Source organism: Melozone crissalis, unplaced genomic scaffold, assembly GCF_028551555.1.
Source record: "Melozone crissalis strain CALT ecotype California unplaced genomic scaffold, PUWL_Pcris_2 ptg000049l_1, whole genome shotgun sequence".
NCBI classification, from domain to species: Eukaryota; Metazoa; Chordata; class Aves; order Passeriformes; family Passerellidae; genus Melozone; species Melozone crissalis.
In genome coordinates this window covers 1749345-1767543 of record NW_026535827.1, presented here as the reverse complement: position 1 = coordinate 1767543, position 18199 = coordinate 1749345, and the positions used below count along the sequence as shown (strand labels likewise).

The 18199-nt window shown below is 41.4% G+C and overlaps 1 protein-coding gene across 1 annotated transcript in view; it reads right to left on the bottom strand.

Moving 5' to 3' along the window:
- The window catches only part of LOC128943622 (kinesin-like protein KIF2A), a 236267-nt gene that overhangs the window by 84196 nt on the left and 133872 nt on the right, over window positions 1-18199 (bottom strand). The window contains 5 exon segments of the mRNA XM_054286517.1: window positions 13604-13808; window positions 14488-14630; window positions 14938-15029; window positions 15435-15498; window positions 15640-15730. Of these exon segments, the coding sequence (XP_054142492.1) occupies window positions 13604-13808; window positions 14488-14630; window positions 14938-15029; window positions 15435-15498; window positions 15640-15730 (595 nt within the window).

Sequence of the window (18199 nt, the reverse complement as noted above, 5' to 3'; positions counted from 1 at the left end):
TTGGCTTTCGCATTTATGTATTAGCTTCTGCATGTTGTTAGTGATTAAAGGAATTTAGAAATAGTATCACTTATAACACTTTTTAGCTGAAATATAATATAATATAATATAATATAATATAATATAATATAATATATCTGCTTAAGCATGCAGTGTGTTGCTCATAAAAATAGTAGTGTATGAATATAGTATCTATGTATCATTTATGGAAATAATAGTGTGATGAATGTATTGTATTATAGACCTTAGCAAAACAAAAGACATAAAAAAAGGTTTTTGTGTAACTAAAAACAGTGTAAGGCCATCCACTGAACAACCTGTCCAAAATAAGATAACTGTGACACAAACCAGAGCACTGCAGGACAATTAGAGAATACCATGTTAAATTTAAGGAGGACATACTAAATACTTATCAGAGGATGTGAAACAGCAGGATGGAGACACAAGAAGAAATAAAATATATTGACCTGACACACAGGATGTCATTCAGTGTCTTGGTTTGAAAAGACAGGTGTCTGCTAAGGAAGGCAGGAGCCTCCTCTGAAATGGAAAATGTAATTTTGAAATTGAGGGGCTCTCAGGCAAAGATATGGGAGCAGGAATAACAGTTTTTTATTAGAGAATGAAATAAAAAAATCAAATAAACAATGCAGCAAAACAAAACAACACTGACAGAGTCAGAATATGACCTAACACACTGGTGGTCAGGGTGTTGGTAGCAGTCCAATTAAAATGGTGCCTGCAGTCCTCCTGGAGTGACAGATGTGGTTCTGTTGAGGCAGTGATCCTGTAGAAGGGTGTAGTCTTCCTCTGAAGATCCAGTGGTGGTGTAGATGGACCTGGTCTTCCTCTGGGAATCCAGTGGGAAAGGGCTGGCTGGGGTCTTCCAAATCTCAGATTATATCCAGGTAGGAATGCTTGGCTCCTCCCTCTGGGCGGAGCTTCTCACAATGAGATGATGTAATTTTATCAGTCATGCAGTGAGATTTAATGGCCCATTAACAGAAGATATCTCCCCAAGAAAACTGCCCAATTAACACAAGATAACTGCCCCACATCTAACAGATAGGAATAGAATACACACCCCCGTTTCCAAACTAAGACATGCAGATAAGCTGGAGTGTGAAGAAGTCAAAGAAAGAAGTTCCCAAAACATCAGAAAGTTAGCAAGAATGTTTGAATAATGCATGACACACATGAATATGCATGCATCTCAGCGATGTAGTAACAGTATAAAGATAACATTGTCTGTATACACCGGTGTGTTCTTTGGCTGTTGTCCAGGAGCCCCCCAGCACTGTACATATTGTCCTTTTTTATCCTATTTTTTTTAAACTTTTCAAAATTCTAAGCAGTGAATTGTGTTTTTCCACATGTTCAAAGGATGGAAACAAAGATGGTAAAGGGCTTTGAGGGGAAGTTGTATGAGAAAGTGGCTGAGGACCCTTGGTCTGTTCAGTCTGGAAAAGAGGAGAGTGAGGGGGACCTCATTGCAGTCTACAACTTCCTAGTGAGGGGAAGAAGAAGGGCAGACACTGATCTCTTCTCTCTGGTGTCCAGTGACAAGACCCAAGGGAATGGCCTGAAGTTGTGTCAGGGGAGGTTTAGGTTGGATATTAGAAAAAAGGTTCTTCACCCAGAGGATAGTCGGGCACTGGAACAGGGTCCCCAAGGAAGTGGTCACAGCACTAAGCCTGACAGACTTCAAGAAGCATTTGTTATTATGACCCATCCCTGAAGGCAAGTGTGGTGGTTTTTTGCATGGCTTGATTTTTGGTGAAGAGGGAAGAAGCCTGGCACGGAAGTGATTTTCTGTGAGGAGCTGCTAAAAGCTTCCTCCATGCCTGGCAAAACCAGTCACTGGCTGGCTCTGAGAAGAGGCACACTACTAAGCCAATTAGGAAAGCTGGTAACGCCTCTATGATAACATATTTAAAAGAAGAAAAACCACGGGAAGCTCTCTTTCTTCCTCGCCTTCGAGGAGTGGTGACAGGGCAGTCACGCCCCTTCCTGGCGAGCCTGTCAGGCGCATTCTTGGCAGGGCGGCTGAGGCCCTTTCCCAACACAGCGGCCAGGTTCATGCTGCTGTAGGGGGCCATCCTGGCACTGCAAACAGCCCTGAGGATGAGGCCAGGAGCAGCTGGGGCTAGGACTGGCTGCTGCCACCCCAGTCCAGGAGGGACCACGCAGCCAGGGCTGCACGTCTGAGGCAGCACCACATGGCCTCTCCCATCTCAGCATGGTTTACAATGAACTTTATTTGCTTTTAGCAAGCTATGCTGCGGACAGAGGGGCATAGGAGGCAGCAGCAGCTTTTCTTTTTTGGTGCCCCACATGAGGAGCTGAAATTCTTCTGCAAGCCGTGGTGAGGACTATAATACAACAGACTGTTTCCCAGTAATTCATTGAGTGCATGGGGGGGGTTGCAGAATTCACCTGCAGCCCATGAGAAAAAGGTACTCATGCTGGAGCATGAGGATGCTGAGAAACTGTGATCTAGTGAGAGGTTTAAATAGAGAGAGAGAGAACCCTTGCTTCCAGAGATAGAGGATGAAGACCCTTGCTTTCATACTAGAACAGCTCATCCTTAAAACTGCACCCCATGAACTACTGGACCATGCAAAAACAGTTGTGGGAAGACTGTTTTGCCCGTGAGAGGGATTCACATTGCAGCAGGTTTGGGCAGGACTGCTACTTGAGAAAATTAAAACCAGGTTGGAAAAGTTCACAGAAAACTGTTTCCTGTAAGAAAGATCCCATGGCATAGCAAAAGAAACTCATATCCCTAAGCAAACTGAAGAAAGATTCTTTAGAAGTGGCAGATTGACTAAAAACCCTATGTTTTGTCTCCCTGCACTGTCAGTAGGAAGGAAATAAGGGGGGAAAGTGTTCTAATGGCTTATTTTAGTTCTCATTATCCTCTCTTTAAATTCTGTTAATAATTTTTTCTGTCTTTCAAGTTTTAAGCCTGTTTTGCCCTTAGAGTGTTTTCTCCTAATCATTATCTCACCCCATGAGCCTTTTAATTTCTTTTTCTTTTTCCCTCCTCTTCTCAACTATAGCCGAGGAGAATGAGTGAATGATTTTTCGTGAGTGCACTGGGGTTTAGCCAGCATCAATCTGCAACAGCAAGGGTAACCCAGGTTCTTCTTAATAGATCCCTTGGGGTGGATTTGGGTGAAAAAACATTGAATGATCAGTGTTTGTAAATATATATGTGTAGGGTTTATTTTATAACAATTTGGTTGCAATAGAAAGCAGGTATTGATACCTAAAGATTTTTGCATTTTACGTATTTTTCATACATTCATAGCTCTGTAGACTTCTATTACACAGTTAAATAGCTACAAGTATTTTTTCTACCCTTTCTCCAAGATTTTAGAGTAATAGGCTAACCTTCTAACACATTCATGAAGTACTGTTAATCTTATTTTCAAGAAGAGAAGCCTGACAAGGATATTTTATTTTTCCAAGCAGAATCTGAGAAGACACAATGTCACGGTTTGACGCTGGCGCAATGCCAGTGCCCCCATGAAAATGTATGCTCTCTGGTGTCTGCTGTGAGATGTGACCATGAATAGAGCAAAGCAGGCTCCAACTTAGGAATAAAGAAGAAAAAACTTTATTAACCTACAACTATATGTAAAAAGAAACACACAGAAAGAGTGAAATTTTCCAAAAACATTCCTCCTCCCCCCCACCAAATTTCCAGTACATCCACCCCTCAGATCACCAACTCTCAGTCCATCATCACCTTTTAGATAATCAATTCTCAGTTCATCAAGGAATGAGGAGTCCTTCTTGTGCCATAGGCTTCCACTGGAAACACAGCTGAGACCTCTTGTGTTTCCGTGTCACATGTGGCACCGCCTGGAGATCATTTGCCATCATGACATCTTCCTTCCATGCCCAGTGCTCTCATCAATGTGCATGGACCAGAGCTGCTTCTAGGGTTGTCCTTTTAAGGGTGCTTTGTCCAGTTCCAAATAGAGCACAGTCTCTCACTTTCAGGAAAACTGTCCCCCCCAAATTTCACCCCCTGGGACTGAAGGGTCTCAAGAACAGAGATCTTCTTCCCTGAAGACAGAGGGCACCACCACCACCACCATCCTCACCCGTCATCTCTGTTCATGCACTCCTTCACATAACAACACTGAACTCTCTTGGCTCCAAGCCATTGCCTCCCCCTAAATGCAGTCTCTGTGTCACAGGAAAAACGGTTCTGTCCATGGCTATACAAGAAAAGTTCAGCCAAAGGCCACTCCATCGCCTCCTCCCACCTAGGATTCTTCTCCACTTCTCTCGTGGCCCATTTCCTCTTATCTCTATCTCTCTTCTCATTCAACTCCAGGAGGATCAGCATTTGTACGGTTTCCATCATCTAAGAAAAGGGTTAAAAAATCTCGGGCTCTGCCTGTCCAGAACTCCCACGCTGCCCTTCCGGGCACCTTCCTGCCACACCCCCCCTTCTCCTTCTCAGCCGGCCGCGATATCAAATTTCAAGGTGGCACAGGCACAGGCTGGGTCTCTCTCTGTCTCTCTTCTGGGGGGGGGGGGGGGGGGGTGGTGGGTGCTCCTCCACCCTTCCATCCTCAGGGCCCTGGCTCACCTCACCCGGCCGCATGGCTTCCCCTTCCCCCAACCAGCCCGCAACAGCTGGGCAGGGGAGGTCTGAACCTTTCACTGACCAGAACCAAGAGAAAGTTTTCCTGGGAGTTCTCTGCCTTTAACCCTCTGTGTTCTCAGAGGCGTATCCATGTCCTCAGTGGCCACATCAGGTACCAATATTCAAATCTGAGCACCTATTGGTTTGACCACAGCATGCCAAAAAAACTCACTTCCTCTCAAATCATGACACACAAGAAGTAATGGTGTAAAGCCCCTGGACCAATTCCAATGGGGCAGTACCTGGGGAAAAATTACCTAACTGCTCTTCTAATTGGACTATATTAGTTAGAAATGCTAATTTGTTCCACTTATGAAAATTGTAGAAGTCCAATGCAGGGTGTGCCCATGATTATTGGGACACCTGGAAGCTTCCAAATAAAGGTCTGCTTTTTATTTTACTATTTTAACACTGTTGCAAGTTTTTATCTTTTGATATTAGGCAACAGTATATAGCTGTTTTGGTTATCATTATCTCTAGTGATATGGCAATATAAAAGCATAAATATATCACTCTCTTCGAAAAATTAACAAGGGAAAAGAATGGAAGAAAGAGACAAAGGGTAAGAGTAGAAAGATACATAAGCACCATCCATGGATCTGTGACAAGACTTGATTGTTGCTGTTGGTCAAAGTGATGATCAAAGGTCTTGATCTTTTGGGGGTGGGGGAAAAAGCCCACAAAATACAAAGTCCAGTCGATTAAATATATGCTTAGGTTCAGATGGGAATGCCCAAGCACCTCCCCTGGGGGGGTGGGGGGAGTTTTACACTGTCTTTTGATCACGTGCAGTCCTCTTGCGGAAGGCCTCAGAAATGAGTCTGGGAGAGCTTTGGAGGTCTTTGATGGTTTATGACTCCTCCTAAGACATGACAGCTGCCTCTTGTGTCAGTAGGTTTATGTGTGCATGTGATCTTCCCTGGGAAGGGGGTGTGTGTGTAAGGGAGGACAAATTGGCAAGATAAAAAGCACCATCTTGTCTCCACAGGGTTTCCCTCTTATCAGCCTCAAAGCCCAGTTTGTAGCCTCTGGTGGTAATAAGTTCACCCCCTCTGCCTTATTTGGACCAGAGGTTTGTCATTACACAACGAAAAACTCACCTCCTCTTCAGGGTATGCAAAACTGGCCTCAACAAACCACCCTGATGCCTCCACAAGGGTGAGTGTTTAGAGTCATAGTCCAGTCTCACAATTGTATCAGATGTTTTGCTATAAAGAGTACTTGAATAAACTCAAAACGGAGCAGAGTTTCAAATGCTTTTTCTGTAAAATATTGTAATGATACAAGAGTCCTCAAATCCTCATTTAGGCAAAATCTATCAGTATTGGGATAAGTTTCTTCTTTGGGAGAGAAAGACTTCACTGAAAGTACTGTCAAGCCCTGGCACAGGGGAATCAGGGCAGTGGTGGAGTCATCATTCCTGGAGGGATTTAAAGGAAATGTAGATGTGGCACTTGGGGACATGGGTTAGTGGTGGGCTTGGAAGTTCTGGGTTAATGACTGGATGATCTTAAAGGCATTTTCTTAAGGCATTTTCCAACCTAAATGAGTCCATGATTCTATGATAAATGGATTCCTACTTTCAAGGGTGTCCTGGGGTGACTTTATGATGCTTGTATCCCCAATCATCTGTTCTGTTTATGCTGGATGTTAAGTTCTGCACCTTTGAGACTGGTTCCAAGAGCGAAGGGGAGGGAAAAAAAGAGGTTCACAGTTTACAGTTTGTTTTCAAAAACTGTACTTGCTCCTTCCCCCCCCCCCCCCCCCCCGCATTCCTACATACAGACTGTCTTGTCTGCAGTACAGACAGTGGGAGAGAGCTCTCCTTTGCTTTTAGTTAGTTTTTTTGCTAGCTGAGGCAGAGAAATTCCCCGGACTGTGGCTTTTCTCTTTCCTGGAACTGTTCAAACCTGCTCTGGACTGGAAACCCAGAAGAACACCAGGAGCTCGCACCTGTCACCACCCACCAGGGCCTGGGCCATGGCATTTTCCAGCACCGGAGGGACTGATAAGAGACTGAGCCAAGCTACACTTCACAAAAAGGACTTTCTGAATTTGCCATCTCTTCACAACAGCAAGAGGTTTTGTTGTTTAATATTGTTCATTTTTTGTGCTGGTGAATACTTTGCCAGTTAAATAAACAGGGTTTTTTTCCACTTTTCTCCAAGGAAATATTTTCTTGAACTGGTTGGGGGAGGGGCCACTTGAATTTGCTTTTTAGGGGGACCCCATTCGAAGGTTTCCTCCAAAATTTGCCCTAAACCAAGACAAAGGGTTATTATAGTTTATTTCTTAATTCTTTCTGGATGCAGGACTGTGGTGTTGTTTTCTTCTTCAGTTAATTAATTAACAATGGTAAATAAATCTGTCATAATGGTGTTCTGGTTTCATTTGGGATAGAATTAATTTTGTTCCTAGTAGTTGGCATAGTGCTGTGTTTTGGATTCAGTATAAGAATAGTGCTGATCACACACTGAGTTAAGGGCCTTTCAGTGTCTCATGTGTTGCCAGGGAAGCTGGGAGGGAGCACAGCTGGGACAGCTGATCTGAACTGACCAAAGAACATTCCATACCATGCAGTGTCATGCCCAATATATAAACTGGGAGTTACCCGGAAGGGGGGAGGCTGATCACTGCTTGGGGACAGGTTGAACCTCAGTCAGCATGTAGTGAGCAACTGTATTGTGCATTACTTGTCATTTTTGGGTTTCAGTACTCTCTCTCTCTCCTTTTCATTAGTATTATTAGTAGCAGTAGTAGTATTTTTTACTTTGTTTCAATTATTAAGCTGTTTTTACCTCAACCCACAAGCTTTACTTTATTGTCCTGATTCTTCTCCCCATCCCACTGGATGGGAAGTGGGGAGTGAGCAAACATCTGCATGGTTCTTAGTTGCCAACTGAAGTTAAACCACAACAGTTGCTTTTGGTGCCCAACGTGGGGTACAAAGAGTTAAGATAATGACATATCTGACCAGAGTGTGTTAAAACAAATTTGTTATGGGCATTCATTATTTTAGTTTAATTGTCAGTGTTGATTTATTTGCTCTCAGAATTGTCGCACTTGTTCTCAGGGTTGTGGTATGAAATACCTTACTTCCTGCATGTGTTCCCTGTGGTGATGTTTATCCTCCATGGGGCCTGGGCTAAAGTTATCATTTTGTTGTACTTTGAAGTATTGGTTTATGTTGCCATCGTACTGAAAAAGTTCCATACTGTTGTCTCCTACTGCAAAAGTTTCATACCTTCTTGGCATTTTCTCATGGGCTTCTCCTCCGAGCACTGACTCTTTCTTCTTCACAAAACAGCCAGCTGACTCCAGTTCCTTCTCAACCAGCCACCCCACTCTTTTATAGCACTCTTCTTCTCATTGGTTACAGCTGTGGCCTGTTAAAGTCAGGCCTGTTCCTAATCTTTGATAATTGGCCCAGCTGCAACTCCTTAGGGGTAAGATTACTTTCTACACTATCTTTATTTTCTTATATTCTATCCCCCTACAGGCTTATGATAGGATAGCATAGCTGGTATGTGTACTCAGCTCTGCAGTCACCTCTATACTTAAGGAGTCATCTATTGGGATCTTGGAATAATTACACCTTTTGTCTTTTCTCCTTTAAGAGCCAACCTATGGAGGAGACTTCCTTCCTTCCTTCCTTCCTTCCTTGGATAATTACTAGTAGCATTCAGGAATTTTAAAGATTTTTAATATCCTTTGAACACTCTTGAAACCAACCTGGCCCTTTTTTCTTGGAACCAGCATGTTGTTAGATGTGGTTCAGGTCTTGTTTAAACAGCTATTTAAGAACATCATCCAGAGATCTGCCCCAAGGCTGGATAGTTATGAGCGGCAGGGTGTGTGGGATAGTATGGGCAAGTGCCTAGGACAGTGAGCACCTCCAATGTTTTTGAACCTCACCCCTGAACAAGTGCAGAATATGGAAAAACTAGTAAAAGATTTGGAAAAAGTATGCTGTCACCTTAGTAATTCCAGAGAGATACAAATCACTGCAACATGCTGGAACCTGGCCCAGGCCTATCGAGCCCTGTTCAACACTGCTCAGTACCCTCAGGGAGAAAAGAAAGTCTCTGGATCTGACAACAAAACCACAGGCCCGATGGCTACTCCAACCCCAGTGACAGGCACTGCAGCTACTCCTTTGTGGCTGTGGAAAAAATCTCCCAGAGGTATAAAAAATTGTTCTAGGAGTTTTGTCAAGAAAAAGAGGTCCTACTCCCCACCTGTGTGGACCTACATCTCAGCTATTAACAGTAAGAGTTCTTTTTCTCAAAAGGGAGGATATAGAAAATACACACCACAGGGTACCCTATGGTTTTACTTGCAGGACCAAGGAAAGGACATGAGGAAGTGGGATGGAAAACCTACCTTGACCCTAGAGGCACAGGTATATGAATTGCAGGGAAAAACAATCAGAAATGAGGGTTCTTCCAGGAAAGTTACTGTCTCAGTCTTCAGTGGCAGTTTCCCATGCAGAGTGGAAGGGCTGATTTTACTTCTGATTCTATGGAATGGAATTCTAATCCATTTCTACAAGTAAATGGAGAATCCTATGACCAGGACTAGAAGGGCCCTGCCTCCAGCCAGGTGGAAGAAAGGGATAGCCAGGTTTATTGGAGAGTGTGAATCCGGTGGTCTGGCACAGCACCCCCTCAGGAGTACAAGGTTTTCGTAGACACTGGTGCACAGTGTACTCTAATGCCATCAGGCTATGCAGGGGCAGAATCCATCTGTATTTCCGGAGTGACAGGACGATTCCAATAGCTGACTGTACTGGAGGCTGATCTTATCCTGACTGGGAATGAGTGGTAAAAACATCCCATTGAAACTGGCCCAGAGGCTCTGTGCATCCTTGGCACAGACTATCTCAGGAGAGGGTATTTCAAGGGTGGGTTTTTGATATAGCTGTCTTGAAGATGGAGGAAGTTAAACAGTTGTCTACCTTGCCTGGTCTCTTGGAGGACCCTTCTGCTGTGGGGTTGCTGAAGGTTGAAGAACAGCAGTTGCCAATTGTTACCATAATGGTGCACCACCAGCAATATTGCACCAACCAAGACTCCCTAATTTCAATCCATAAACTGATTTGTCAACTGGAGAGCCAAGGAGTGATCTGCAGGACCCACTCACCATTTAATAGTCCCATATGGCCAGTGTGAAAGTCTAACAGAGAATGGTGATTAACAGTAGATTGTTGTGGACTGAATGAAGTCACACCGAGTGCTGCCATACTGAACATGTTGGAACTTCAATAGGAACTGGAGTCAAAGGCAGCCCAGCACTGCTACAATTGATAATGTTAATGTGTTTTTCTCAATCCCTCTGGTGACAGAGTACAGGCCACAGTTTGCTTTGACTTGGAAGGGCATCCAGTACACCTGGAATCAACTGGTGGAAATACAGCCTAACCATCTGCCATGGACTGATCCAGACTGTACTGGAACAAAGCAAAGGTCCAGAACTCCTGCAATATATTGATGATATCATTGTGTGGGGCAATATAGCAGAAGAAGTTTCTGAGAGGGAAGAAAATAGTCCAAATCCTTCTGAAGGATGGTTTTAATATAAAACAAAGTAAGGTCAATGGACCTGCACAGGAGATCTGGGTTTTAGGAATAAAATGGCAAGATGAATGTTGTCAGTAGCAATGTCTCCACCAACTAGTAAGAAAGAAACAAACTTTCTTAGGTGTTGTAGGATTCTGGGGAATGCACATTCAAAATTACAGTCTGATTGTCAGCACTTGGTATGAAGTGACCTGGAAGAAAAATTATTTCAAATGAGGCCCTGAGCAACAACAAGCTTTTAAACAAATCAAACAGGAGACAGTTCATGCTCTAGCCCTTGGGCCAGTCCAAATAGAGCAAGATGTAAAAAATGTGCTCTATACTACACTTGGGGAGAATGGTCCTACCTGGAATCTCTGGCAGAAAGCACCCGGAGAGACTCGAGGTTGACCTCTGGGTTTTTGGAGTCAGGCATACAGAGGATCAGAAGTCTGCTATACTTCAACTGAAAAGGACATACTGGCAGCTTATGAAGGGGTTCAAGCTGCTTCTGAGGTGATTGGCACTGAAGTCCAGTTCCTCCTGGCACTCTGGTTACCAGTGTTGGGTTGGATGTTCAAAGGCAGAGTCTCCTCTGCACATCATGAAACAGATGCTACATGGAGTAAGTGGGTCATCACATGATGAGCTCTGATAGGAAACCCCAGTCATCCAGGAATCTTGGAAATGATCATGAATTGGCCAGAAGGCAAAGATTTCAGAATGTCACTAGAGGAGAAGGTGATGTGCTGAAGAGACCCCACTGTATAATGAAGTGCCAGAACATGAGAAGTAATATGACTTGTTTACTGATGGGTCCTGCTGTTTTGTGGGAAAGTATTGGAGATGGAAAGCAGCTGTATGGAGTCCCCTATGACAAGTCACAAAAACTGCTGAAGGAGAAGGTGAATTGAGTCAGTTTGAAGAGGTGAAAGCCATCCAGTTGGCCTTAGACATTGCTGAATGAGAGAAATGGCCGATACTTTATACTGATTCATGGATAGTGGCAAATGCCTGGTGGGAGTGGTTGCAGCAATGGAAGCAGATAAACTGGCAGCACAGAGATAAATCTGCCCAGGTGGAGAACCTGGTTGTGAAGGTACATCATGTGGATGCTCATGAACCCAAGAGTCAGGCAACTGAATAACATCAGAACAACCAGCAGCTGAATCAGGCTGCTAGGATTGAAGTGCTCAGGTGGATTTGGATTGGCAAGATAAAGGTGAATTATTTCTGGCTTGGTGGGTCCATGACACCTTGGGACATCAAGGAAGAGATGCAACATCTAGGTGGGCTCGTGATCGAGGGATGGACTTAACCATGGACACTATTGAACAGGTTATCCTGGAATGTGAAATGTGCTGCAATTAAGCAGGGCCAGGCAGATAAAGCCTCTGTGGTATGGGGGACGATGGCTGAAATATAAGTATGAGGAAGCCTGGCAGATTGACTATATCACACTCCCCCAAACCTGTAACAGCAAGCATTGTGTGCTTACAATGGTGGAAACACACCCTGTGCTCCATGGCACTGCCTGGAACGGTATCCTGGGCCTTGGAAAGGAAGTCTTATGGTGACATGGTACTCCAGAAAGAATTGAGTCAGTGATATAACCTCAGATGCACAGAATCGGACAATGGAAGCCATTTTTGAAACAACTTCATAGATGCTTGTGCCAAATAACATGGAACTGAGTAGGTGCATCATATTCCCTATTATGCACCAGCCTCTGTAAAGATCAAACAATGTAATGGACTGTTAAAGACTACACTGAAGAGAATTTGTGGTGGAACCTTTAGACACTGGGATATACATTTAGCAAAGGCCATCTGCCTAGTCAATACCAGAGGATCTGCCAATCAGGCTGGCACTGCCCAATCAAAATTGTTAAGTACTTTAAAATGGGATAGAATTCCTGTGCACATTAAAAATATGCTGGGGAAAACAGTCTGGGTAATTCCTGCCTCAGGCAAAGGTAAACCCATCTGTGGGACTGCTTTTGCTCAAGGACCTGGGTGCACTTGGTGGGTAATGTGGAAGGATGGGCAAGTCTGGTGTGTGCCTCAGGGGGATTTGATTTTGGGTAAGAATAGCCAATGAATTAAACTGTATTATGCTAATAGCTATCGAAGATTGATCTGGCTTCAACTGCAACAATCCAATACCACACACCATCTTTCCTGTCCTGAAGGACTGCTATGACAGATGGAGCCCAAGGTCATGGACTAAATGAACTCAACAGACTTTTATAGGGATGATCCATAGACTAAGGGAATGATATCTGTGTGTATATCTATGAAAAAATAGGAAAGGTGATGGGGTATTGAAAAGTGTGGGACCTGGTATTATGTAAATGGTATGGAATAAGGGGTGGAGACTGTCCTGGTTTTGGCTAACATAGAGTTCATTTTCTTCTTAGTCGCTTGTAGTGCTGTGTTTTGGATTCAGTGTGAGAATAATGCTGATAACACACTGATGTTTTGGTTGTTGTTGAGCAGTGCTTACCTTGAGTCAAGGGCCTTTCAGTGTCTCATGCTTTGCCAGGGAGAAGCTGCACAAGAAGCTGTGAGGGAGCACAGCCAGGACAGCTGACCAGAACTGGCCAAAGGGATATTCCATACCATATAATATTCCCAGTATATAAACTGGGGGAAGTTGGTCAGGACAGGATGATAGCTGCTGGGGAATGGGCTGGGCATCAGTCAGTGTGGTGAGGAACTGTATTGTGCATCACTTGTTTCTCTTGGGGTTTATTTCTCTCTCTGTGTCTCTCTCTCCTTTTCAATACAATTATTATTATTGTTATTATCTTTTACTTTAGCTCAATTATTAAGCTATTCTTATCCAAACCCATGGGTTTTCCCTTATTTCAGATACTCCTTCCCATCCCACTGGGGAAAGGGGGTGAGGGGATTGAGTGAGCAGCTGCATGGTACTTAGTTTCTAGCTAAGGTTAAACCACTACAAAAGGTATCTTCTAAAAAAAAAAATCTTTTCTTAATTAAAAAAAACCCAACTGAGATCAGTAAGTATATTTCCAGTTAGTATTTCAGACCTTGAGTACAAAAGTAAGTTATCACTCCCCCCATTTTAAGTGTATATATAAAAAAAAGTGTTCAAATTCAACTACTGGGGATTTTGTTTGATTTTTTTTTAACTACATGAAAATAGATAGCACAATGTTTCTGCAGTGTTTCTACTTGGTAATTACCAAGTGTTTTTTCAAGTATTTAAAGGAAAAACAAGATTATATTTTACAAGTCACATCAGTAGACAATGCAGAGAAGCAAAGCCTGCAAAACCACTAATTTCAATAGTCATTGCTATTATATGTGGAAGGCTTTCACATACTCAAAGGCAATGGAAACATTTCAGTTACCTTGAGTGCTAAAAGGCTCTTGTTAATTTCTGCACCTTCCAGTCGAGTCTGCCTATCTGCACTAGAAGTATCTGCTCCTCTTTCATTGCCAGCCAAATCAATCAGAGAAAATTTACCATGGAATTTCCCTTTCCTTCTGAGAATAATCTGAAACACTGCATGGCTTCGAGATGAGTGTGCATTTGCAGATGTCTGGCTGGATGTCCTTTAACAAAAGGAAAGAAAAGAAGAACATATGAACAGGCAAAGGACCATATATGTTAAACACATTGCCCTCAGAACATTAGTTTTTTCAGGGCATAGTCCTGTGTTTACCCATATAATTTGATGCACACGGTACAATTATACCTATTTTTCCAATTCTTCAAACAGAAATGGAAGATTAGTAGCATTTTACTACTCTCTTAAAAGCAAGAATAAACAGATCTCCAAAGATTTCAGACTATCAGAGAGTTTATATGCAAAATGCCACATGTGGTACTTTTATCTAATCAGTCAGCAGTCTGTCACAAAGCTAATTTTATAAACAATAAAGCTGGATCATAAACAAACCCCAACTTTTATACTTTTGTCACTACATATCAAGGCCTTTTAGAACTGAAGAATCTGGCAGTATTCCAGATTATAAATGATGTGAATTTAAGTCAGTAAACTGGTTATATAATGCATGCAATTCACATCCTGTAGAAAAATCAGTTCATATTTCTCCCTGGCTGAAAAACTCAAAACTATATCCAAAAGATAGGTAAATTCCTTACTTGCAGCCAACATTATAAAAAATGCCACTGCATATTAAAAAGCCATTACTATGAAGAGACCAAAAAAAAATCTTGTTGCAATTCTTTCATTTACAATGAAAAATTGGTGAAAGCTATGGGATATACCTGCAGCTGTTGCCTATTTCAATAAGCTTAAGAACATCTTCAACACATTTAACTTCCCGTTCCTGTAATCCCACCACCTGGACTTGCTGTTTACCATCTTCTAACACTCTTAATTTTGTCTTCCTGTTCAACAAGTCAAAAACCTTGGGGAGGAGGGGGAAATAACAGTTAAAGAGGAGCTTTAAAAGACATTTTTGCTTCAAATGTCATATCAAAATATGCAAAGCATTCCATGCACAATCCTGCTTGAGCAGGGAGGTTGGACCAGATGACCCACTGTGGTCCCTTCCAACCTGTGATTGAAAGGATTATTATATAATGATATAGATAAAGATATAAAGAATTATTTGAAATAAAGCTTTTAGTACAAAAATGAAAAAAATCTTTTATGTGACAATCTTGTTTGTGAAAGAGAAATTCCACCTTCCTCAGAAAAAAACAGGTACTTACCTTACCACTATAGATCTCAAAAAATGTTGCATATACTTGAAGTTCTAACTTGTTATAATTTGGCTTCTTTAGCATTAAAAAGACATCTCTAGCTGTGAATACATTTACAAAATAAAAAGAGATGTAGTTATGTATTTTCATTTAGTGAAGACATTAATACATAGAAGTCTATTTTACAGTATCTCATATTTTGCAAGTGTAACAGTCAATCAAGTCAATTAAGAAACACTGCAGTTTAAACTGCCACATTACATTGGAAGATGCAGAAGACTCAAAAATTGTAAACTTGATCATCATTTATGTTTCTTACATTTCTAAAGTTATCTGTAAATATTTACCTTACCGTGTAAAAACTACCCACCTAGAAACTACTTTTTATGTTACCAAAGCTCCACTGTAATGCAAAATATGTCGACCCTTATGTTTGTACAACAGGAAGTGGAAATGTATTGACCTCAACTAATTTGCGCAAAGCCAACAGAACAATAAAGTCTCACCTGCAAGTGCATATATTCCTTTAGAACAATCTTGGTTCTTTGCTGAAAAGTCACCACCCATAGTCTAAATTAAAAAACAAAAGACCAAAAATACACAATAAAGATCACAGAACTGTAACTTACATATTTGTTACTTATTAGAATTTATTGAAGCGTAAAATACACAAAAAGAAGTGTATTGCTGACATGTAGAGGAAATACTTACATGGGTTTTTCCGCTGCCTGTTTGTCCATATGCAAAGCAAGTGGCCCATCCCTTTTCAAATATGGTCTCTACTAATGGTCGAGCTGTAAACCTTAAAGGTAAAAAACAACAGTATTTTAGAAATTTAATTACTTTTTAAAACCCACACTACCACAAAGGCACTATAAATTTTAATGCCAGAAGTGACAAAGCTTTTTCTGAACTTTGAGAGGCCAAAGGACATCTGCTTATTAATTCCTGAACTAAAGAGGCTACCAGCTCTAGGGCATTCAAATATACTACACAATTAAAGAAAAGCTACAAGGTGTTTCCCATTTATTTTGCAAAAAATGTATTTTTCTTCAAACCCCACGAAAAAGAATTTTCTTGTTTTAGTGTTGCAACATGGCACAGTTTGCTACATGGAGTTTGGAGCTCCCTAAAGAAGGCCCCATTATAAGATGCAGAAGTAGGACAGTGCAGCAGTTAAATGCTTAGATTTTGCCAATACAAAAAACCCACTATAGCTTTTGCTCCCTAAATTAGCTTCCAATATTAAGTTCAGAAGACAAGTGGTCCAAAACACATTGCATGTCTTAATATTTTGAGAACATAGTTACACTGAGACAAGGCTCAATAAAACGTCTACCCAGGCTCATCAGAATGGAAAAATCCAGTAATCCCTTAAGCATTATTTGATGCATCAAAAATATTTTCCAAAATATAATTTTTCTATTTTAAAGAATTAATTTTTACTTAAATAAATGTATCTATTGCTCCCAATTCAGCTGCTTACTACCATTTCTTCATGAAAATCTCCAAAAGCAAAAGGTAACCTTATGGTGGTTACCTCCACCAAGTGATGGAGGCAAGAGTCTCTCTTTCTAAACTTTTTCCAGATGTTTACAAATAAAGTATGTTTAGTGACAGAAACAAGAATGATTGTTATCAGAAACACTGAGGTGTTACAACCTCCTTTCATTCCACTTTGGAACAAACACGTCACTTACAAAAATAATATGGGTAAGATTGAGCCATTCAGCAACCAAGGGTAATGCAAAAATCTATGTTTAACCGAATCATCAGTTTTCATCAAAAATATACCAGTTGATTCCTGATCAGTCTTAGTCTTTCTTTTTTGCATCCTCCAAGTATATACCTTTTTTTTTTTGTCCTCAAGAGGATATTCCCAATCAGTTTCAGGAAACCTATCCACCTAAGAAGCACATTCCATTATCTCTGCTTAATTGCATTTGAAATTATTAATTTTGCTGATTTATAAAAAATGGACTGAATTATATGTATTTTAAAATAAGGCAAAATACAAACATGACTAGAAAATTTTTGTAGAGCATTATACAACACCAAATGCTACCATGTCAAAAAAGTCAAACTCTCCTTCTAGTAGAACCTTTATTTGCAATCTTGAGCCTTCAGAAATATAAACTCTGATTCTCCTTTAAAATTCAAAAGGCATTTAAGTTTTTTAATACTAAAAATCCTTGCAACTCAGTGTTGCAGCTCATGGATTCAAAAATACTTAAATACAGCCTAAGTAAAGTAATAATAAGAAAATAAAGAGTAGTACATTTCTTGAGAACATTTTTCAGTATAGAAATAGGAGAAATTTTAGCATATTTAAGAAAACTCAAGTAACTTGTCATACTTTTTTTTCCCCATTGTGACCCTGGCAGTTCTGGTTAGAGCAGAACATGATACCTGTCTTCCTCGCAATTGTGTTACTACAGGAGGCCTTGAAGTAGATTATCCTTCATGTGATAATCATTATTGTGCCATATGAGGGAGAAAAAAAAAGCCTGTACTGCTATACAGACTAGAGGTTTATTGTTTCAGTATGAATACAAGCACCTTTCAGTATTCTCCCATATTACTATTAATTTATTATGCAAGTAATAAAAATTTTGCTGAAGAAACTCAGTACAAAAACATAACATTGTATGTCAAAAACATCCCTCACATTTAAACACTATGCTCACAAAGACAACATGAAGGAGGGAGATTACAGGAACTGGTTGTTAAGGGGGAGGAAAACTATTGCAAGAGGCTGTAAGGAAAAGGCTAGACAGAAAAGCAAAACTTGAGACAAAGGGAGGACATGGGGTGTAGGCCCCTTTGAGCCCTTCTGAGAAATGTCTCAAACACTCATAATGAAGCAACTGGAAACAGCCAGGTGTTCCATGACATGTGCCATGAGATATGTGTCCAAGGGATTTCCATGGGCATGATGGCCTGCTAATGGGGTAATAAGTTATCAGGTAAAGGCGCGCTCTCCCTCTCTCTCTCTCTCTCTCTCCCCTCCAGCCTCCAGTGTTGTTTCACTGCATCTCTAGCCAAGTATTCTTGAATCTGAGTCACTTTCCTCCCCCTCTTGTGTTGGAAAATCCTAAGGGATGCTGACTGTCTACCCAATAAGTGGGCAGGGAGAGCCAGGAAGTGACCTCTCAGCTAAAAGCCGGGAGAAGTTCAAGCAGTGCCAAGACAACAGATGTCTGAGAAAGGCCAAAGCTCAACTGCTCCACTATGTGAAGATGTTATCTCTGTGTGACCCAGGCACATCTCA